The following is a 23287-nucleotide window of genomic DNA, read 5'->3' as shown; positions in this document are numbered from 1 at the left end:
TGAAAAGCACAAAGATTTTGAATTCCCTTTCATTTGGAGAAATGGGTAGTTAACAAAACTTTGTGCTGTTTATGAGTGATACTTTGAGTAACCTTGTGAGCCTAAGACCAAAAGGATGGCAAAATGGTAAAGATGAGATAGGACAGTTACCCACCCATACTAGAAATGGCTACTGATAGTTAGCACTTGTTTGGTTAATATGAAAGAGGTACATCTCTATACCCAATGTATATAGATTTTATTTGTTGTAAAATGAACTACAGATGTTGATTTAAGAATACAGACTGATTAGTAGGAGATACTTGTGTGTAGGTGTATGGTATTTAAAACAAAACAATATGGCCTTGATTTACTGTCCTGGTTTGAGGTAAAACAGAACCAATTTTCTGTTTTGTAATTTTACTTTTTAGCTGGGCCTCTTCTAACTGACTAAACTCTGAAATTAACAGCATATTGTTCAGAAACTGTTCACTCTCAGAGTGATAAGACCTGATTATACCAAGGAATGGTATGCACAGAGGCTCTTGCTTAGACTTATTGCTATAACAACCAAGGTCAGCTCACTTCGCTGTTTTGCCCCGTTAGAGGGTCGGAAGCGGAGAAGCGTAGAGGGGTCCCACCTGCAGGGAGGAGCAGACGGGACAGGTGACCCAAAATTGACCAACAGGGTATTCCAGCCCATATGCATCACGCTCAGTATAAAAGCTGAGGGATCAAAGGGGCAAGTCTCTCTCTCTTTTCCTTCAATGGCCGACGTCTGAGGAGGACCCTGTCTGTTCATCTGCCTTTGATCCCGATCCGAGCATTCCTGACTCCGGATCCAGAATTCAGCTCCTGTCCGTTGCTGACTCCAGTCTGGGACTTTCCCTGTGTCTGCTGGTGACACGATAGTCATCCTGGGAGCTGGATACGGTTTTGTATATATTGTATACTTTATTTTAATTATTCTATTATTATTTACTATTTCCTTATTTATTATTATTTTCATTAAAGCAGTTTAGTTCTTTTTCTAAACTCGTAAATCTCCTTATCTCTTCCTCTCCTGTCTTTGGAGAGAGGGGAGGGAGGGCCATCTGTTGTTCTGCTTGGCCAATCCGGCCAAAACCATGACATTTACGGAAAAATATAATTATTATAAAAGAGTAAGAAATGATTTAATTAATCTCTTCACGTAAAGATTTATGGTGAACAGTATAGGGATTTTGGTGTGTTTTTTATCAGCTGCATAAAAGATTGGCTTCATGGTTGAAGTGTACACAGACTATAAATAAAAAAAATATGTATTTAAAACATATAATAGAGGACTATCAAGAACAGCTGTTACCTAAAAACTTACTGTTTTTAAAAAACTGATTAAATGTTTAAGACGTCTTTTTCCTTTGTTACCTTCTGAGCATCAGTGATGTCACAATTCAGCTTTAGCAACCTCATATATAGAGAATTTAAAATGTGTTCATCTCCTTTATGTAAACCATGTGTGATTCTTGTGGATAGACTTACTGGATATATTATTTTTTTTTCATGAAATTCAAAAAAAGAAATGGAAAAAATGTTGCTGTTTCCATAAATGTGGTGTTTCTACCTCAGTTTTTTAGGTTAGCCTGTTACTTCAGTGGGATAGGTTTTTCTAAGTTGAAATTTACCATGGTGTCTTCTGTGTTTAAGAAGTTGTACTTAGATCCTGTTGTGAAATTTATAAATATAATTATGACACTTCCTGTCCCTTCTCTGAAAATTACCTTTTCAAGAGAAGGAGTAAAAGGCTTGAACAGTCACAGCTGTGGGCAGATGAGACCTGTCCTGTCCCTAGTGCAAGGAACTGGAGTTTCCAAGCATCATCAGTCTGTGCACTATTTTGAAATCTTCTGGTTATAACCTTTTTTTTGGGGGGGTAGGGGGGTGTAGTTATCATATCGTACATTCGCCACAGTTTAAAGGTTTCCTGCTGCAGTTAGTGCTGCGTTTCAACTATAAAACCTGTTTTTCAGAGATTTTAGCAGTAAAGCAACACTGTCTCACGCACTAGGAATGTTTAAAATAATTCCAAGGGTGAGAATGTAAGGATGGCTTTTCTACACATATAATCTCAGTGTCTTGGTTAGAAATAATATTATAAGTAAGTAATTTGGAAAGTGGTCCATTTTTGAACTGCTGTCACCACATCAAGCTGACTGCAACACCAGAATGTATATTTCATGCAACCTTTATCCATACTTAGGAATCTGAAAAAAAAAATAAATTATCATTTAATTTACAATATTTTATGCACATCTGCAAAAGAAAAATCTATACAGTCACAATAGGTATTTAAACTTTACTTTCTTGTTTACTTACAGAAGGACGTATGTGCAAGTCTAGATGTATAGAGGATTAGACTCCTACGTGTAATCCTGATACAAGACTTTCCTCTTATCTGAGGTTCTAGTGATTCCTGGATCCTACCTTGGATGTGCTGTCTTTTGTACTGCTTTCTAGTTAATAGACATTTTTGTAAATTTGAAGGTTAATTTCTGCCTGACTGATGCAGAAAGAACAGTTCTTTTACTTTCTTTGCTGACTGCCATGAAAGAGAGGAGGTGTACTTTTTTTCCACGTTACTGAGCCACTTTCATCTATTCATAGCTTTCTTAAGCAGCAAGAATGAAAATAATCTGAGTTCTTAGCCGTTATTTGTTTCTGTTTTCATGAGCATGGATTATTGGAGCTTCTCTCTTGTATTCAAAATAAAGTGCTTTATGTATGGTTCACCTATGGAAGCTATAGGAATCAAACTAAATAAATATCTACATGCATTCTACACAAATCACTGGTTTCGGTAACCTGTACTTTTCAAAGAGATGCTCTCAATTGTTAAACTTAAGATTTGTAATATATTGTGGGGTTTTTTTGGGTTTTGTTTTTTTTTTTTTTAAATCTAAAATTTATGAGAATTATTTGGCAAAACTCATACAGCACACTACCAGTGCAAAGTATTTTTGCACCTTACTGATTCAAGTGTGATGGTAGAATTTTAACAGTGATCATAGAGGATGTCTATCTGGCTTAGTATTCAGTACGTTTTTCAACTGCATAAATTTGATATTACAAAGAAAAAATTATTTCTATGTTTTTACCTTATAAATTGAGACATACCTCCAGTCTAAACACATATTGCTGTGTTTTTGAAAATCATAGGCTGAATGTAAACTGTTAATGTGCTAATTTTTTTGAATCTGGATAAGTGGAGTTGATGTGTCAATATAAATAATTCAGGAGTAATCTGTGTCATGCAGATTCCTTTTTTATGTAGCTTTCTTCAATTGTTTTAAGAACCTGTTTGTTTTTCTTCTGTGCAGTTTCCACGTTTTGAATTAGATGTAAATTAAGAATACTTCATGTTATGAGAGATTATGTAATTGTCCTGATTTCCCCCCTCTCCCCCCCCCCCCCCCCCAGTTGATAATGGCAGGATATGCCTTCTCATTGGTGTTTTATTTCTTTATTTAAGATGTTGATAAGTGTTTTAGCAGACTGATTATCTGCCTTTTAGGCTTACATAGACACCTTTAAGTAACTAATTCCTAATGTTTCATTGCTTTTAATAACTGATAACTCATGACTATTTCAGTGGAAATGGAGAACAGTGCATTAATGATCCTAGTTGATGTTTCACTCATCTTCCTTTGTTTTGGTAGCATGTAGTTTCACAAGCCACTAAGCAGCTTTGCAATATACAGTCACATAGCACTTAGACTTTAAAAATCTCTATTAGATGTAGAGATGTATAGTAAACTAAGCAGGATTATCTATTTATACTGTGATTCTTCAGTAAGAGGAAAACATCTCTTGTGTTCTTAGTCAATTATTAAATGCTTAACTTGTAGTGAATACAGCTTCCTTCTTTAAGAGAAGTCTTTAGGCATATTTAGTCTTTTATTACACTTTTTGGCACTATGATTCTAGTAGGTGTGATAGCAGCTGCTACTTCAGTCTCTCACTTGAGCGTTTACTTACTGTACATACGTTGGTTAATGTGTTATGGCTACTGTCCTAGCATCTACCAAGTGATGCTTGAAAATATACGCTCCTCAGTATAACTCATTGTGCCTGACTTCAGAGTTATTTGAGAGAAGAATTATTTGTGTGCCAAAGCCTACCATTCTTTCTGTTTGCTTTTTATTCACATGCATGTAACAGAATAGCGAACTGGCATGCTGCTAGTGTACTGAATGTGGTCAAACAACGCTGCTAAATCTGTTAAGGGAAAGGAGTCATCACTTGTGCTAATATAGCTATTGCTGGTCCTGTTTCATCCATGCGTTAGATGGAGCGCTGTTTTGTGTAGCTGGAGCTCTGCGGTGATACAGCAGATACAGCATGATGCATTCCGACAGGGTATCTGTCGGAATGCATCATGATTCTCACTGGGGAAAACCAATGTCAGTCCTGAAGGAGTGAAAAAAAATGAGTCAAGCCCTAAATGGTCATGAGAGTTTAAAACCAAACAACAGCACAACTTTGAAGATTTTTAATATATGTTCATCTATGAATTACTTTAAGGCGTAGAGAATCATGGAATTCTTGAGGTTAGGGGTTTTAAAAACACAAATTTCATTGTGTGCTAAGGATTATTATTATATGTACTGGGTGTTATTCAGTGCAAAGAGTTGTGGGTGAAGATCTGTGTTTGGCATAATAGAAATACGCAGAACAAATATTGGCTACTACAAAGTGCTTGCTGTCCAAAAAGAAAGACTGATATACAGAAAATGAAATAGTAATGATTAGGAAGTTAAGCTGTTTTTGCAGAACGCAAGTGGGCTGGCTTGAAATTTTTGTATATATCAACAAGTTTTTAGATGAGATTTGAGACAAAGTGGCTTTATATACATTAATTGTGATGACTTGACAGGTGTAAAAGTGCAGGTAAAAAAAAAAGATAGTCTGGCTTTTATATAATGAGTCTCTTCTGCCGTGTGTGGATTTTTGTATGACTTCAGTATTCAGTTTGACTTGGTAACCCAGCATAAAACTTACACAGCCAAAAGAATGAAAAATATTCTGCTGAATTAGTTAGCAGAATCATTTCAATGTAAAGTGGATGGGTGCCAGAGTAGTTTAAAAGATAGTGTATCATATAGTGGGGCAGGGTAGAGGGAAGGAAAGTAAAGGGAGGGGTTGTGCATCTTTTGGCAGAAGAAAGCTGTAAGATCAGCTAAGTCATTTTGCACAGCTCCACCCTCAGAAGCACCATGGAAAGAACATGAAGATATTTGGTTGTCATTATGGGCCAACTTGAGACAGCATCTCAGTGATAAATGAGGTAAGTCAGGAAAGATTAGACTATTGAGGGGTCTTAAAATTATGATGAGTAGTTTCTCTCTTTTATTTTTTATTTTTAAGATCGAAAACCAAGAACTTCTGAAGGGCTAAAGAGTAAGGGCTGGTTAATCGGAGATAAGAAATCTCTGCAACAATGGTCTGAACTGGGGTAGTTAAAGAAATAAAAAAAAAATTGTCCTTGTCAACACCAACATGAGCTACTAAGCTTGACAATGAAATGTTACGGTCATGATACTACTACTTTTGGGAGATCAATCTCTGATTGTGTGCCGTGTTTTTTTCCACTTCTGCGTTAGTCCACATTTCTCAGTGCCGTTGCGTGAGATTTTGTGGCAGGAAGATAGATATGCAGTGCTGTAACTGATCTTTAAGAGAAAGCCACATGGTTTAGTTGGTAGAATCTAGAATGTATTTAGTCTCTTTTAAAGTTCGCTTTAATGTAAGGGTCAGAATAGCAAGAGACACTATCTCTATTTGTGAAGTCACGTAATTTGGTTTAAATATTTACATCTGCAATGCATGAAGTTCCTTTAGGCCTGCCTGCCTTCCATATTGACTTTATTTTTATTAAAAATGAGTCATGCTAGAGTAACTGAGTAAATTTTCTACTTCATGTCTTTCCTTGAAGTTAATGTCACAATTTTTTTGTTAACTTTTTTGAAGAGATTGTTTGCAAGAAGGTTCTTCTGCAGTTTAAAACAAGATTTGAACTGATGAGGCTTGATGGAAGAGATTTCTGTTCTTTAAGAGATCTTAGTTCTTTCTGAGATAGTATGCCATTAGAGGGTATTTATTTTTTTACTGTCTTGTTTTTTCTGCAGCACTAGTGTTGCTGATATTGAGCCAGATAACTTGCTGTATTCATATTATCCATTTGATAGTGGAAATGTCTGTTGTGTTCTCAATTTTCTCACAGTGTTGTAGATCTTATACTGGAGTCCCTACTTTGCTTCAAATTACTTATCTGTCAACAAAGCTTCTGGGAAATACCTGGCTGCTCTGCTCAGCACTACGAAGATGGTTGTCCTCAGACTTTTTTGTCTCTCTAGAAATAAGAGCTTTTCTCGGCAGAAAGAGGACAATGTGAGAAAAGTTGCTATAAATGCAGTTTTTCATACAGGTGTAGAGTAAAATGGGTTTAGTGCACACTTTAATTATGCAACCTCATTATGAAGGTGTGCTATTGCTACAGCATTGTTAACATGGTAAGTAACAGCATCATCGCATCCTGGCTTGTTCACAGCTTGGCTGCCTTTCTGCACAGCACACCTTGCTCACTTCTGAGTTACTGCCCACAGTATCAGGTAGCTGAATAGAAATGCCAGTGACATATAAGAGGTTTCCTGGGCAAGTCTCGTGGTCTTTCCTATCCATATAGTGAGCTTAGTTTTGGTAGAGGTTTACCTTGAGTATATAACCATCTGCACTTTCAAAATTAAAACTTATAAGCGTATTTCCATTTTGGAAAGTTATTGTTGCTGCTTGTTCTTAATGGAATTGAAGTAGAATGTTCTGGAGAGCTCTAAGGCTGCTCACCTGGGATCTTTCTTGTGGAGTAATGGGGATATGTTACAGGTCCAAAAGTGGTGTGAGCCAGGGAAATTCCCACCCATAACCCACGGCAGGCCAAAACGTAGAAATCGGCCAAACTGTATTTTTAGAAAAACCAAATTATAAGGAAGTTATTTTCCTCTCTTATTATGTTCCCTTGAAATTAGGGGTTATGATGTAAACTATTTGTAGTGTCACAACTATACCAATCTACTTGTCTTCAGTGTTCCTCTTTTTCTTTTTTTATGTTTTGTGCTATTGCAAACCTCTAAAACTGAATTAAGCCCTGGAAAAGTAAACTATACAGAGGAATCTTAAACTTGGGATGGATCCAGTAAGATTTTCATTGTCTAATTTCTGTGATCATATTAAAGATATATGTTTGTTTCAGGGTGGAGGGGTCCAAACAGATGCATACATGTGTTCCAATTTAAATACAAAGTTATTGCATGTTTGTTTTCACTATGCATAGTGTTCTGCAATGCAAGGTAGCGCTCTCTTTGCTTGTGTCTGTGTATCTGACAGTTGACTTCACTTATTACTGTGACTAAGGTTTGTGGAAGAGGATATTTCGTATAAGCTGTTGATTGAGATTGATGCCTGTCTTGTGTCAGTGGGATTTTGGGAAGACTTTGTCTGAAAAAAATCATAATTATGTCATGTGGCAGTAGCATGTCTGTACACGTGCTAAAGTCTCATTATAAGCAGTGTAGTCAATACAATTGATTTACCTTACTCTTGAGTAAAGCACCTTGTAGCTAGTCAGGCTAATTGTTTTAGGCTTCATTGGCCTATGGATGAGATGTCCGTTAACTACAATAGGAGCTGAGACATCTAGCACAGGTTTGCACACCTGAATTCAGGTGTCTACTTGTAGGTGTCTTAATCTTCAAATATTATCTTGTATTCCTGATGGCAGTGCAAGTACAGGCTCTTGTCTTTCCAAATACATTCTGGATATATCCTGATGAGATTGCTAGATATGTCTGCTTTTTGAAATTTGTTGCTTTTTAAAAGTTTTTAAACTACATAAGTTGATAACAAACTCAGCTTGGTTTGTAGAGAGGTGGTAAGAAGGTCCTCTCTTTACATCTCTGATACTTTTTCTTTCCTTTGTATAATAAAAAATATTCTTTTGTGATGAACAGGGAAATAAAAGACTATATATATTCCACAAATTCAGTTCTACCTGTTCATACTGTAGTAGAAATCAAGTTTCTTTTACTGGAAGTTAGTATGGGGCACCACACACACTTCTCTTTATTGCTTTCCAGATGTCCAGTGTTTGGACTCTTCTTCAGGCTTTTTTCTAAAGACTTTATTTTATGTGGAAAGTTGGCTAATATTCAAGGACCACCTCCTCCAAGCTCAGGAGCGATGCAGCCCAAAGAAGAGGAGGTCAGGCAAAAATGCCAGGAGGCCCGCATGGATGAACAAGGAGCTCCTGGACACACTCAAACAGAAAATGGAAGCCTACAGAGGGTGGAAGCAAGGACAGGTAGCCTGGGAGGAATACAGAGAAATTATCCGAGCAGCCAGGGATCAGGTTAGGAAAGCTAAAGCCCTGATAGAGTTAAATCAGGCCAGGGACATCAAGGGCAAAAAGATAAGCTTCTACAGGTATGTCAGTGATAAAAGGAAGACTAGGGAAAATGTGGGTTCTCTCTGGAAGGAAACGGGAGACTTGGTCACCTGGGATATGGAGAAGGCTGAGGTACTCAATGACTTTTTTTGCCTCGGTCTTCACTGGCAAGCGCTCTAGCCACACCGCCCAAGTCACAGAAGGCAAAGGCAGGGACTGGGAGGGTGAGGAACCACCCACTGTAGGAGAAGATCAGGTTCGAGATCATCTGAGGAACCTGAAGGTGCACAAGTCCATGGGACCTGATGAGATGCATCTGGGGGTCCTGAGGGAGCTGTTGGATAAAGTTTCCAAGCCACTATCCATCATATTTGAGAAGTCGTGACAGTCTGGTGAAGTTCCCACTGACTGGAAGAAGGGGAAACATAACCTCCATCTTTAAAAAGGGAAAAAATGAATACCCAGGGAACTACAGGATGGTCAGTCTCACCTCTATTCCCAGCAAGATCATGGAGCAGATCCTCCCGGAAACTCTGATAAGGCACATGGAAAATAAGGAAGTGATTGGTGTCAGCCAACATGGCTTCACTAAGGGCAAATCATGCCTGACAAATTTGGTGGCCTTCTACGATGAGGTTACAGCATCGGTGGATAAGGGAAGAGCAACCGACATCATCTACCTGGACTTGTGCCAGGCATTTGACACTGTCCTGCAGGACGTCCTTGTCTCTCAATTGGAGAGACATGGATTTGATGGATGGACCACTTGGTGGATAAGGAACTGGATAGATGGCCACACTCAATAGGTTGTGGTCAACAGCTCAATGTCCAAGTGGAAACCAGTGACGAGTGGTGTTCTTTAAGGGTCGGTACTGGGACCAGTGCTGTTTAATATCTTTGTTGGTGACCTGGATGTTGTGATTGAGTGTACCCTCAGCAAGTTTGCTGATGACACCAAGCTGTGTGGAGTGGTCGACACGCTGGAGGGAAAGGATGCCATCCAGAGGGACCTGGACAGGCTTGAGAGGTGGGCCTGTGCAAACCTCATGAAGTTCAACCAGGCCAAGTGCAAGGTCTTGCACCTGGGTCGGGGCAATCCCAAGCACAAATACAGGCTGTGTGGCAAATGGCTTGAGAGCAGCCCTGAGGAGAAGGGCTTGGGGATGTTGGTGGATGAGAAGCTCAATATGAGCTGGTAATGTGCACTCGCAGCCCAGAAAGCCAACCATATCCTGGGCTGCATCAAAAGAAGCATGGGCAGCAGGTCGAGGGAGGTGATTCTGCCCCTCTATTCCACTCCTGTGAGACCCCACCTGGAATACTGTGTCCAGCTCTGGGGCCCCCAACATAAGAAGGACATGGACCTGTTGGAGCGAGTCCAGAGGAGGGCCACGAATATGATCCGAGGGCTGGAGCACCTCTCCTATGAGGACAGGCTGAGAGAGTTGGGGTTGTTCTCCCTGGAGCCTTCTCTTCTCCAGGCTGACCTTATAGTGGCCTTCCAGTACCTAAAGGGGGCCTACAGGAAGGATGGGGAGGGACTCTTTCAGGGAGTGTAGTGATAGGACAAGGGGTAATGGTTTTAAACTGAAAGAGGGTAGATTTAGATTAGATATTAGGAAGAAATTCTTTACTGTGAGGGTGGTGAGGCACTGGAACAGGTTGCCCAGAGAAGTTGTCGATGCCCCATCCCTGGAGGTGTTCAAGGCCAGGCTGGATGGGGCTTTGAGTAACACGGTGTAGTGGGAGGTGTCCCTGCCCATGGCAGGGGGGTGTTGGAACTAGATGATTTTTAAGGTCCCTTCCAACTGTAACATTTCTATGATTCTATGTAATGCAATTTTTTTCTTTATTGGTAATATAATACTATTTAACAGTTGATGTCTCCAGCATAGCCTTGGTATTTCATTTATTTCAAACTATGGTGCCGTTGATAGTGTTGTAGTGCCTATTGCAGGATACAGTGCATAATCCAAGACTGCAGGAAAATCCTGCAGTCAAGGATCTCCCTTTGAAAGCTGTCCTACCACAGTGCTGTTGTGTACAGTGCTTAGTGCAGTTTCACTTACAGGATCTCTGTGTGCAGCTCTGTGCCCAGCCCCACTCTGTGCTGCTTGTCCCACTGCCTCAACTCCCAGCCTTATTCCCAAAGGCAGGGCAATATTGTCTCTTCTCTCTGTGTTTGGTAGTCCTTTTCCATTTCCCAACAAAACGCGGGGTCATCAACTGGTGTCTGAATCCTGTGGGTTTTGGTTTGTTTTGTGTGTTTGTGTGGGTTGTTTGGTTTTTTTTGGGGGTGTGTGGGGTTTTTTTTTGGCGGGGGAGGGGGGGAGGGAGGGAGAGGGGCGGGGCATGGTGGACCCTTAGGAAGAAAGGAGAGGTTCCTAGTCCCCCTGCTTACCTTGTAGTTCACTTCCCATGTCACCGGAAAGTCACAGCCCTCTAGTAAGTTTAGGGTGATTATTGACAGATTAATATGGAGAACAGAAGAGAGTCCTGTCTTCCCAAAACATCACCAACCCTTTGTCTGAAGGGAAAACAGAAATCATGTGGCATGGCAGTAACATGCTATCTTTTTACTTCTATCTTTAAGTTGTTTACTTCTTGTCTTTAAATTACAAGGGGATAAAGGATAAAGCTGTTCACTTATGAGATGCTAGGATTGGAGTTTCAGACACTAAATGGATTTCTTTGTCAACTGTAAATCTAAGACATTGATTAAAATCTGCTTTAAAATAGGACTCTCTCTCCTCCATAGGCTTTAGCGTTTGTTCTAGAGAACTCAGACTGGTTTTGATTCTAGGCATAAATCAATTTGATGCTTCTTGAGGGGAAAATATGTGTCCTTAATTAATACCAGGAGAATACCTGTTATATTTGGGAAACTGTATGTTGAATGTATGTTTAGATTTTTGATATTTTTTTTAAACTGTATCTGATAATAACCTGTTTTCTGTTGCAGAACCCTGTGATAATATGAGAGAGATTCTCCAAAATGTGGCCAAGTTCGAAGGCGTTTCAAATATGAGAAAACTAGGTCACTTGAATAATTTTACTAAGGTAAGAGCTCAAATGGTGTCAGAACAAGTGATCATATGGGCAAAATATTTTATATGTACTCTGTCAGGTGTTGGTTGGGAGATTCACGGAACAGCTTAGTATCATGGAACAGTACTTGGAATATATGTACTGTGGGAGAGGAAAGGAGCAAATAAGGACAAGCAAATATGTGAATGCAGGGTTATACTGAAATTTGTCTACATGTCCTACTGTTGTATTTTAGTGCTTAGAAGCCTGAATTATCTCTTAATTCATGGGTTAAGTTGCACAGATAGAGCTAAAGATTGGTTCCTGCTCCACAGAATTGAATCAAAAATGTGAAATGCCAGACTCTCTGGATGTAAACTGACAAAGTATGGTGAGGGAGAGGACTGTCTCAATGAGCATGATCTGCAGTGGTTTAAGCACAAATAGAATAGCAACTGTCAACTTTCATTGCAGGTTTCATAGTGAAAAAGATTTAAAGGGGCGATTTTTAGAAATGGTCTGTATTGCTGATTTTTGAGGTGCTTTTTCCAAATATAAGCTTCCAAATCATAGGAATGTGAAAGGTACTTGTCTGAAAGTATGACAGATACGTTGGAAGCTGATGTTGTGAGCAAGAATTAAAAACTTAGTGCAGAATGAGAGATGGTAGTCTGAAGAAAGAGACCATGAAAGGCCTTCAGAAGGAGAGCAAATACCATTTTTTTGGTAGAGGAGGAACACGTGGAGAGCAGCAGAGAGGACTGATGGGTTGTGAGCAAGTAGTTATGAAAGGAGTGTTTGTTGTAGCATACTGTGATTGGATCAGCGTTCCATTTGTCAAGGCAAGGGAAAAGTGCATTGCAGTCAGTGAGCTAGGAAACATTGGAGCTTCAGTGTGAGTGTTACCCAAATGGATGGACTGATACACAAAAGGAGCTGGTAAGTTGTACACCTTTCTGATAGAGCACCACAGTTAGGGTGACATGCCTGAAGATGAAACCCAAGTTTCTGTGACAGAGGATGAATCCTGCAATCCGCAGTAGAATCATAGAATCATAGAATTGTTGAGGTTGGAAGGGACCTTTAAGATCATCGAGTCCAACCTTTAACCTACCCTGACAAGAGCCACTTCTAAACCATGTCCCTAAGTGCCCCATCTACCCTTTTTTTAAACACCTCCGGGGATGGTGAATCCACCACCTCCCTGGGCAGCCTATTCCAATGTTTAATAACCCTTTCAGTGAAGAAATGTTTCCTAATATCTAATCTAAACCTCCCCTGACGTAACTTGAACCCGTTTCCCCTCGTCCTATCACTTGTCACCAGGGAGAAGAGGTCAGCCCCCATCTCTCTACAACCTCCTTTCAGGTAGTTGTAGAGGGTGATAAGGTCTCCCCTCAGCCTCCTCTTCTCCAGGCTAAACAACCCCAGCTCCCTCAGTCGTTCTTCATAAGGTTTGTCCTCCAGACCCCTCACCAGCTTTGTAGCCCTTCTCTGGGCACGCTCCAACACCTCAATGTCCCTCTTGTAGCGAGGGGCCCAAAACTGAATGCAGTACTCGAGGTGGGGCCTCACCAGTGCCGAGTACAGGGGGATGATCACTTCCCTAGTCTGGCTCACCACACTATTCCTGATACAGGCTAGGATGCTGTTGGCCTTCTTGGCCACCTGGGCACACTGCTGGCTCATATTCAGCTGGCTGTCAACCAACACTCCCAAGTCCTTTTCTGCCGGGCTGCTTTCCAGCCACTCTGCCCCAATCCTGTAGCGCTGCATGGGGTTGTTGTGACCCAAGTGCAGGACCCGGCACTTGGCCTTGTTGAACCTCATACCATTGGCCTCAGCCCATCGGTCCAGCCTGTCCAGATCCCTCTGCAGAGCCAATCTACCCTCAAGCAGATCAACACGGCTGCCCAGCTTAGTGTCAGCTGCGAACTTACTGAGGGTGCATTCGATCCCTTCATCCAGATCATTGATAAAGATATTAAAGAGAACCGGCCCCAGCACCGAGCCCTGGGGGACACCACTTGTGACCGGACACCAACTGGATTTAACTCCATTTACCACCACTCTCTGGGCACGGCCATCCAGCCAGTTTTTTACCCAGCGAAGAGTACACCTGTCCAGGCCACGAGCAGCCAGTTTCTCCAGGAGAATGCTGTGGGAAACGGTGTCAAAAGCTTTGCAAAAATCCAAGTAGATAACATTCACAGCTTTTCCCTCATCCACTAAGTGGGTCACCTTATCATAGAAGGATATTAGGTTTGATAGGCATGACCTGCCCTTCACAAACCCATGCTGACTGGGCCTGATCACCCTGTTCTCCTGCATGTGCCGTGTAATGGCACTGAGGAGGATCTGTTCCACGACCTTCCCAGGCACCGAGGTCAGACTGACTGGCCTGTAGTTCCCCGGATCCTCCTTCCGGCCCTTCTTGTGGATGGGTGTCACATTTGCTAACCTCCAGTCAGCTGGGACCTCCCCGGTTGTCCAGGACTGCTCATAAATGATACCAAGTGGCCTGGCGAGCACCTCCGCCAGCTCTTTCAATACCCTTGGGTGGATCCCATCCGGCCCCATAGATTTGTGCACCTCCAGGTGCTGAAGCAGGTCCCTCACCATTTCCCTTTGGGTTACGGGGGCTTCATTCTGCTCCCCATCCCTGTCTTCTAGCTCAGGGGTCTGGGTGCTCAGGGAACAACTGGTCCTACTGCTGAAGACTGAGGCAAAGACTTCATTAAGTACCTCAGCCTTTTCCTCATCCTTGGTCACTATGTTGCCGGCCCCATCTACTAGAGGACAGAGATAATCCTTAGTCCTCTTCTTATTGCTAATATATTTATAGAAGCTTTTTTTGTTGTCCTTGACAACAGAAGCCAGGTTTAGCTCTAGCTCTAGTAGCCAAGAAACAAGTTAGTAGTGGAGAACTTAGTGGGGAAAGTAAGGTTTAAATTGTTGTTGTTGTAGATGAGCTGGTAACAATTCATTGAGTAAGATAACCAGGAGGCTGCTTGACAGTTTTGAGACAATCTCAAGTGAAAGAACAAATGCTCAAGGGCAGATTTGGGGGACCAATCGATATGAGAAGGACAAACATGCATCATAATCTTCGAAGTAGGCATGCTTCTTGGCTGTTGAAAGCACTCCTTGTAAAATTGAACAACACTTCAGTGGTAGTGTATGAGATTCACTTAGCAGGAGGGTGAGTACTGAGAACAAAATTATGATAGCAAATAAATTTATCTTCTAGTGTGTTAATAACAAATCTGTAAATGCTCAGTTTTCTGAGTTGGTTCAGAGCATGTGTAGGTGCATAGCATTTGCTGAGGAACTAAACTTACTTATACTGAAATCTTTTCTTTGGGTCATTGCCTTATTGCATCTGTCAGTCTGTGCCAGACATCTACCACTGACAAAATGCAGCTGTTGTTACTGAGATTCCAAGCTATTTCAAGAAAGACCATTTTTCTGCTAGAAAAGGCTGATGTGTAGCTGTATTTCCTTTTTGTGCTGACCTGGAAACTTATAAATGTAGGTGCTTCCAAATTCTCTAGTTGCCTTAAAGAGCTGGATTAGGTTTGCAGATGCATGATCCTAGTGAAAAGCCAATATTTAAAAGTATGGATCTTAAAACAGTGTTGATTTTACTACTACTTATGTTAAGCACCTGTAAATGTGGTAAATTAGTAAATATGCATAATGTAATGAAAGGATAAGCTAAAAATTCTTTTTTAAAGTTAGTTTTGAAAAATTGAGTAATTCTATAATTGAATATTTGAAGAACTTGTTCCTTACACTTACCAAGTGTTAAAATTGGAAAATATGTACAAAAATACAAGGAAGGTTTTCATTAATTGAACTTAGGCCTGGCAAGAAATGATGAATTTGTGGAAAAGCAACTTGCTAAAATTAAATATGACTCTTGAAGACAGAGACTGTAGTTCATAACCTGGTTTTGATCCTGAATCAGAGTAACCCTGTATAAAGGAATCGTCCAACTCTATTTGATGTTTAGCACTTGTTCTTATGTTCATCTCCCTGGAATATCTGTTTTATAAATGTAAACTTTTACATTTGGTTTTGGAAACTCTTCCTATTTTTGTTTGAACTGTAAATGCAGTTATGAAAATAGAATAAAAGTTGAAAATTGTATTGTCTCCTTTGTGGTTGGAACAGTTCTGTGGGTTTTTTCATTGCAGTGGTTAAGAGTGAAAGCCTGGAGCTTGGGGGAGTTGGTTTTATTTCCTTTTTGTACTCTGGTCTTCTGTTGTGAGTTGGTATAGTCTTAGTTCTTCCTTTGTGAGATGGGAGTGTGGGGAAGACAATGAGGTTTTGTGACGTTAGATGTGCTAAGAGCTGAGGATGTTTGTATCCTGTCTTGGAATTATATTGATGGTGATGAACTTGATTTGTCTGTAAATTCTTGCATTTTATGGTCCATTTGAAAGGCTACTAGTTACCTAGAATATTTGTCCTATGGGCAGGGAAAGTACCTTGGAAAACTTCTTATAGCATATTTCTGATTTAAAAAAAATAAATCTATAAAACTTAACTCTCCTGCTAGGAATATTATTATATTTAAAAGAAAATGTTGGCACCAGTCTAAGCAGTTGCTCCCTACTGCCCCAAATTTTTCCTTCAAAGACTGGGCAACTCTCACGTTTGGAAGAAATGCTGTTCTACTTTTTTGGTCAGAGGAAGCAAAATGTTAGAATTCATGTGGAAACAAGTAATGTAAGTTAACATGGACTTTCCTGACAGAGATCATGATAGACATTAAGTTTTGTATTAATTCCAAGACGTCTGAGGTATGTTAGGTTCAGGTTTCTTTCCTTGAAAGAAGACTAGATTTTTAAGGGGGTGGGGGGTATCCCCATATTTATTAAGAAGGAAAGCAATCATCCTTTAAAAAGTACTGAACTAGACTCCAGAATTTTATGCAGAAGTTAAATAACTTTATATAAAATTGATTAAAATAATGGTGGTCAGCAGTCAACAGAATTTGTTACTTCATCTGCAACAATGATACGGTAAGGCAGATGTTTTGTTTGATGTTTGCATGCCTAAGAGATGTAACTCCATTTTCATTTGTCTTTTCCCTTCAAGAGGAGTTTTAACTAGTGACGTTCAAGTCACTACAGCACCAATGCTTGCTGTGCAAAGTACGCTGTATACATAATATTTTACAAAAACTTGTGTTTCATTCATCAAATTTTAGCTATTACTTCTTATTAGTAAAAACTTTAACATTCATGTTCTTGGCTCTTTGGGTGTAGAACATGGGTTATTCTTGCTTAACAGGTATAGCATCTTAAGTTTTCTGCTTCAAGAAATTAGCATTCCCAGTTCTGATGATACTCAGGCTATGGAAAGTTATGTTTTGTTTTGAATTGCAGCTGTGGCAGACTCAGAAATTTTTTCTCTTCGTTTGCTGCTAATCACCTAATACCTGAAGCTGCAGTTTTGTGGGCGAAAAGGCTTGTATAGTACTGTCCAATCTGTATTGGACAAAAATAATCTTTTTTCTTTCAAACCACCCGTATCACTATTTTTGCTAACCTGAATTTTGACCTGAAAACTGTTTGAGGACTTGACCTCTAGTAAATGGTCAATGACACCTTCAGTCATCACAGCAGTTTGCAGTTCACAAGCTCAGTATGTGCCTTTGGCTTCAGTAAGCTGACTAGGTTTACTCATCTTGCATTTATATGGCTACACAAGGCAAGCGCCTTGAAGTTTCCTGACTTCTGCTGGTTAATACTAAAACATCGTTGTTATTTCTTTGGGGTTTTCCCCACCCCCATGAGAAGTAGTAAGTGATAAATTACTGAAAACCAGAAGGAACTGTATAATTGCATTTACCTAGTGGAAAATATCTTTTGGATTTAAAGTATTCCTTTAGAATCTTTTATTATAGAATGTTTATTTGACTGTTAGCTTCTGAGAGATCCTTCATACCTTTTTAAACCTAAAAGCATATTTAAATAATGAACAGAAAAAAAGATCCACAGATATTGTTATAGGGATTTCTATTTTTCATTCAAAAAAGAAAGGTGCTTCCTTAAGGATAAGATGAAACTTAATTCATTTTAGCTTAACCCTAGCAATTGAATAGTGTCAGCGATATGGAAAATGTACTTTCAGTGTGCTCAAAACTAATTCCATCATTATTTAATGAGGCTCTACTACTCTGCTTTATATGTTAGCTTTTGACCATGCTATTAAATTTCACTAGGATATGGATTGATTTTGGGGCTACAGAGACTCATGGATTCAATCTCGATCTGATTCATAGTCCCTTGTGTTGTTTCTTGCTCTGCTTCTGTTGTCATTTTATGGTCTTGGCTGTCCTTTGAAAACCCAAGTACCTTAGAATCAGAATACAGTATTGACTGACTGTAACATTCATCCAAATAGCTATACACCACTATAGCCAAAACTTGATACCTCATGATGAAATATGTAGCAGATAGGAACAGAATATTTGCTTAGGGGCATTCAGCTGTGGAACAAACATGGAGAGCTAATGGGTCTAAATCCAGAGGACAGAGTTTCAGTAAGGGCTTCTTTTAAGACTAGGATCTACTAAGTAGTTGCCTCATAAATATTACCAGTGATTGTTCAAACTGTATTTCCAAAATTACAGTATAATAATTACTTTTTTGGACACATGGAATAATATCATATTTTACCTATTAATTGCTGTGACTATTTTATTAAATATGCATGTGAATGGTCTCGGTGTGCACTCAATTTGTGTATGCTGTTGACCTCCTGTGGTTTTGTTGTTTTGATCTACTGTTTCCAAGACATGTTGATGTGTTACTCAGATTGCTATGACTCATCCAAGTAGCATGAAAAACTCATAGCTGACAATAAACATGAAAAAAGCCCTTCACTGTAAGTTAGTCACTGTCTGGCCTAGCATAAGTATCATTTTGTCCTAATATTAAATCATCCACTCAAACATTCTGTGCTATTCCTATTCGTTTACTGTTATATCAAAAATTTTGAATTTTAGAGTTAAATTATAGGCAATTTTAACAAGCAGAGTATACTCTGTGTGTGTATATATTAAAATATATAAAATTTATTGTGTTTATATTAAAAACATATACACTTTACATAAAATATATATGTAAAGTATAAAGTATATTTACATAATTACAGGCATTTACATTATATGATAATCCATTGCCATTTTAGTAAAATAGAGCAATGTGTAGCCAAAAGCAGATTTTAGTATTCAGGTACTGCTTGCCTTCAAACTTATACTGCAATGATATGCATGTTAATTGTTAAATGTTACAGTCAAAAACATGGCAGTTTTACTTGGCTTTGTCAGGAATTCCGCCATCTACAAACATCACTGCATTTGGGCCAGAATCATTGACCTGCTTAATGTTGTTTGAAGCAGAAATGAGAAGAAAGTGGTGAAGTTTTCCCTTAAATATATTTAAGACCAGACATTTATTTCTAACTAAGGAAATACCCAAAGCATTGAGACCAGCTGAACAGTATCTTCTTTATAGCAGCTTCCACGAAGCTTCCCCCCCCCCATTAAACATGTGTCAATCCAACATTACTTTTGCCAATTTTTTCCCCTAGACTAAATAAACCCAATGTTTTAGCCTTTATGGGTGTATTTTCTATCTGCCTTGTACGTTTTTCTGCTACACTTTTTCCAGTTTGCTCTTAAAGTGTGGTGCCCAAAATTTTGTTCTTTATGCAGTTTTGAGAGAAACCTGTGAAGTGGAAAAAAAGGTCTCTTAATCTCAAACATAATGCAGTCCTATTAGTATTTCCAAAGGTAAAATTTAATTTTTTGGAAACAACATCGCTTTAATTCATTTAGTTTATAGATTGCTGTAACTTACAGATCTTGCTTTACTTCTGAAATTTGTTTTTGTATTTGACATTCTGAATGTTTTCTGGACATCTTGTATGTCTCTGCTGGACTCCTTCCAGCTTTTCTGTCTCTCTTAATGTGTGGTACCCCGAATGATATGATATGCTGTTCCCTTTATTTAATTGAATTTTCTTATCCAGTTTGGTCACTCCTTTCAAATTGCTGAAACATTTGGAATGCTGATCTTGCTGTCCATATTTTAAATTATTTTCTAGCTGAAAATCCTGTAAGCACACTACTGTGTGTAAATTGTAAAGAAAGCTAATATATAAGTAATGGTGGCCTGTTGGAATGAGAATAAACTAATAGCTAAAGTAGCTGATCTTGTACTTACTTTTTTTCAGCTAATTTTATCTGTTCATTTTCTGAGAGAGTGCCGCGATTGAGACGGGACGCTGCTTGATGCAAGCAAGATGTCGGTTTATTAGACGCGTCGGAAAGCTTTTTATACAGCTACTTAACAGTTACATAAATTACGCAAATTCTATCATTTCTAATTGGCTTAGCTCTAAATGTTTCATTACAATAATCCCTCCTACTTGCGGTTTCGCTACATGCTAGAAGCTACAGTTTTGGAATGTGCTAGAAGCTACAGTTTTGGAATGTGCTAGAAGCTACAGTTTTGGAATGTGCTAGAAGCTACAGTTTTGGAATGTGCTAGAAGCTACAGTGATAACTTGTTGCCTACTCCCTACTTCTTCAAGGTTATTTATCTCGGACCTGCAAGGCCAGCTGTTCCCTGGCTCCTCAGAGTTATTTGTCTCAGATCTGCAAGGCCGGCATGCCCTCGAGTTTCTTGCATACTTGTACTTTTCTGCTAGCCGCCCCCGACATCTCCCCCTTTTTTGTTTCTTTAAAGGCAGAACTGAGGCGCGGGTTTAAAGGTCATCATACTCAGTGAGCTGGACAGAACTAACACTAGCGTAAATCTTCGGAATATCGCCGTTTTGAATAAACCATGTATGTCGAACAACTTTAGTCACCATAGACCTAACACAGGAAAGAGCACAGCTTAGAATCAAAAGGCCTACCAATATAATAACTAATATGAGTACAGCAGATTGTACCAGGCTCCTAAGGCAGCCCTTTAGCCCAAAGCACCCAATCCGAAGAAGTCCGTATCAGATTGCACCTTTTGTGAATGCGCGAGGAGTTGTGTAATTTGCTTATGTATCGAAGAAGAGTGGTCCTCTAAGTCCATGCAGCACATTCCGTCAAAGTCCTCACAGCCATGTCCGTGGGCTAGTAGCAAGAAGTCAATAGCGGCTCTGTTTTGCAGGACTGCATGTTGTACCGTAGACAAGTCTTCAGCCATCTCAGATAGTATGCGGCTGGTAGCATTTGCTTGCTTAACAACCCAACAGGCAATTGCATCTAAGTTTCTGTGGGCTCTCGCTGCTGCCACCCCAGGGGTAAATAGCGAGGCGAAAAAAACCTCCCAGCGATTCCATAGCTTAACATTATCGTCACAGGTATTATCTAATGCTTGTGTTGTGTCACGAGTAAAACGTAACCGCTGTTTTGGGCTTGGATGATAGTGAGGAGTGCCAAGACTAAGCTGTCCAATAGTACACGGGCCTCCTCTAGGGTTAGAAGGGATCCCAGACCAAGCTCTATTTCCGGAAATAAAAAAGAACCCCAAGGGGAGCCGCCTAGGGAGCATGGTACCGGGGGCTGAGTGAGTAGCGTCTCGAGCAATGCTCAAACACCATTGTTGTTGCCAGAGGGTAGCATTACCAATAGGTGAGATGACGGTCGGTGGAGAATCCTTTACTAAGCGCCCCTCTTTTTGGGCCCCCGACCATGACCTAAGGCCAATAAACAAACAGTGAGAAGCATTAAGAGAATCTACTAAGTCAATTTCCTGCGGCTCGGGCCCTATTGGTAATTTATCATCCCAATTATCGTATTTTTCAAAAAGGTCCTTAAGATTTTTCCATGAAAAAGGAAGCCTTCCAGAAATATTGTACTGCTTCCGTAAGGTTGTCATAGAGTTATTAAACAGTAAAAAGGTCGAGTTATTCAGTGGTACCCCTACTAAGCAGGTGGTGAAGGGCGAGCTGGGCATAGCAAGACTGGCACAAAAGCTAGTTGTATTGAGCGACCTGGCCAGAGTAACCTAGACATTTTGATGGGGGTCAAAAAGGTGAGGATGGTACCCTGGCAAAGGATTGGCATGTGTCCAGGCCGCACATATACAAAAAAGTGTTAACAGGATCATAATGTTTGACGGACTCTTCCCCCCACCCCCCCCTTTTTTTTTTTTTTTTTTTTTGCAATGCTAAATTCTTACAATGCTAACTTCATATATTAGGCAACTGTCACACCATCTATTGGCCAATGTTAACCATCGCTACCATCTCTTACCACAGCGATAGCAGTCACATAAAACCTAAGGGTCACAATTACCACAGGCGACGCAATGAATATGTTCTACTGGAGTCTCTGCTCTATTGTCCATAAAAGCACTGCATCAATCCTCTGAATGTTCTCCGGTATGCTGTTCAGGGGAATGATCTAGCTGTGGATTGGTGTTGTGGCCATCCGACTGTGGTAGGGGTTCACGGAAAGGTCGCACGCTCTTCACTGGGATCCACCTGGGGCCTCGTTCTGTGGAAACACAAGCATAGCCTCTGCCCCATGTGACAAGGGGGTATGGCCCCAAGACCTTACCTGTCTCAGGGTCGCGGATCAGGACTGGAGCTTTTACGCTGGCTTCGAAAGAAGTGTTTGTGTTAAAGTGGCGAACGATCGGAGGGTTGTTATCTATTAAAGAACAATTTAAAAAGTTAAAAACATACAGGGCTTTCTGTAGACGTTCTTTAGGGGTGGCTGTCCCTACTCCCCCCTTCTGTTGCTGTAACAAGCGCTTTAAAGACTGATGAGAGCGTTCAATCAGGGACTGGCCCGTAGGGGAATGCGGGATCCCAGTGATGTGAGTGATCCCCCAAGAGATAAAAAAGGTTTTAAGTGCAGCCGAGATATAAGCAGGGCCATTGTCTGTTTTGATTTGTGCAGGGATGCCTAAGGTAGCAAAAGCACGCAGCAGATGCCTGCGAACATCTTTCGCCGCCTCCCCCACATGGCAGGAGGCAAATAGAGCGCCTGAAAAGGTGTCAATAGAGGAATGGACGTATTTTAATCTCCCAAATTCTGGATAGTGTGTGTGACATCCGTCTGCCATAATTGCAGGCTTTGTAAGCCTCTGGGATTAACCCCACCTGGTGCCGTAGGAAAAGAATGTTTTTGACAATCAGGGCAGACAGCGATAATGTTCGCCGCTTGCTGAGAAGTGAGGCCAAACTGGCGTTTGAGGCCCCCTGCATTCTGATGGAAAAAGGAATGACTAAGCTTAGCTTGTGCAATACGGTCAGGTAAAACTTGTACCGGCAGAGTGAGCATATCGGCCCGTCGATTGCCCTCTGCAATAAACCCAGGTAAAGAGGTGTGCGATCTAACATGTAAAACAAAATAGGGATGTGTTCGAGAGGTTAAAAGGAAAACAAGTTCCTGCAACAAAGCAAACAAATCAGCATGCGAAGTATGACGCAGCACCGAGGCCTCTGCCCGTTCGACGACGCCTGCAACATAAGCAGAATCAGTAATAAGATTCAGTGGTGTAGACCACTTAAGAAAAGCTCGAACAACAGCGGCAAGCTCTACGATTTGAGGGGACCCGGAGACTGTCTCAACATCCGACTCCCATTGTTGAGAGCGGTCATCCCACCAGACAATCACCGACTTGTGTGTTTTTCCAGACCCATCGGTGAACACAGTAAGGCCTCGGAGGGGCTGGTGACATCTCTTTGGTATGGGTATTAAGTTAAAATGAGCATGTAGAAGCTTGTGGGACGGAGGATGTGAGGTTAGTTGACCCGAATAATCTGTTAAGGCAA

The 23287-nt window shown here is 40.4% G+C and overlaps 1 protein-coding gene across 2 annotated transcripts in view; it reads left to right on the top strand.

The window, feature by feature from the left end:
* Positions 1-23287, top strand: part of LOC141735436 (rapamycin-insensitive companion of mTOR-like) — a 122636-nt gene that overhangs the window by 7468 nt on the left and 91881 nt on the right. For both annotated transcript variants that reach the window (XR_012584722.1, XM_074568192.1), the window contains exon 3: positions 11418-11515. Coding sequence is in view for 1 of the 2 variants with exons in the window: in XM_074568192.1 (XP_074424293.1) it covers positions 11418-11515 (98 nt within the window). In the remaining variant the exon portion in view is untranslated. The remainder of the gene's footprint in view (positions 1-11417; positions 11516-23287) is intronic.

This window comes from Larus michahellis, chromosome W, assembly GCF_964199755.1.
Source record: "Larus michahellis chromosome W, bLarMic1.1, whole genome shotgun sequence".
Classification (NCBI taxonomy): Eukaryota; Metazoa; Chordata; class Aves; order Charadriiformes; family Laridae; genus Larus; species Larus michahellis.
Note: the sequence above shows the minus strand (reverse complement) of the source record. Positions and strands in the feature narration are given on the sequence as shown.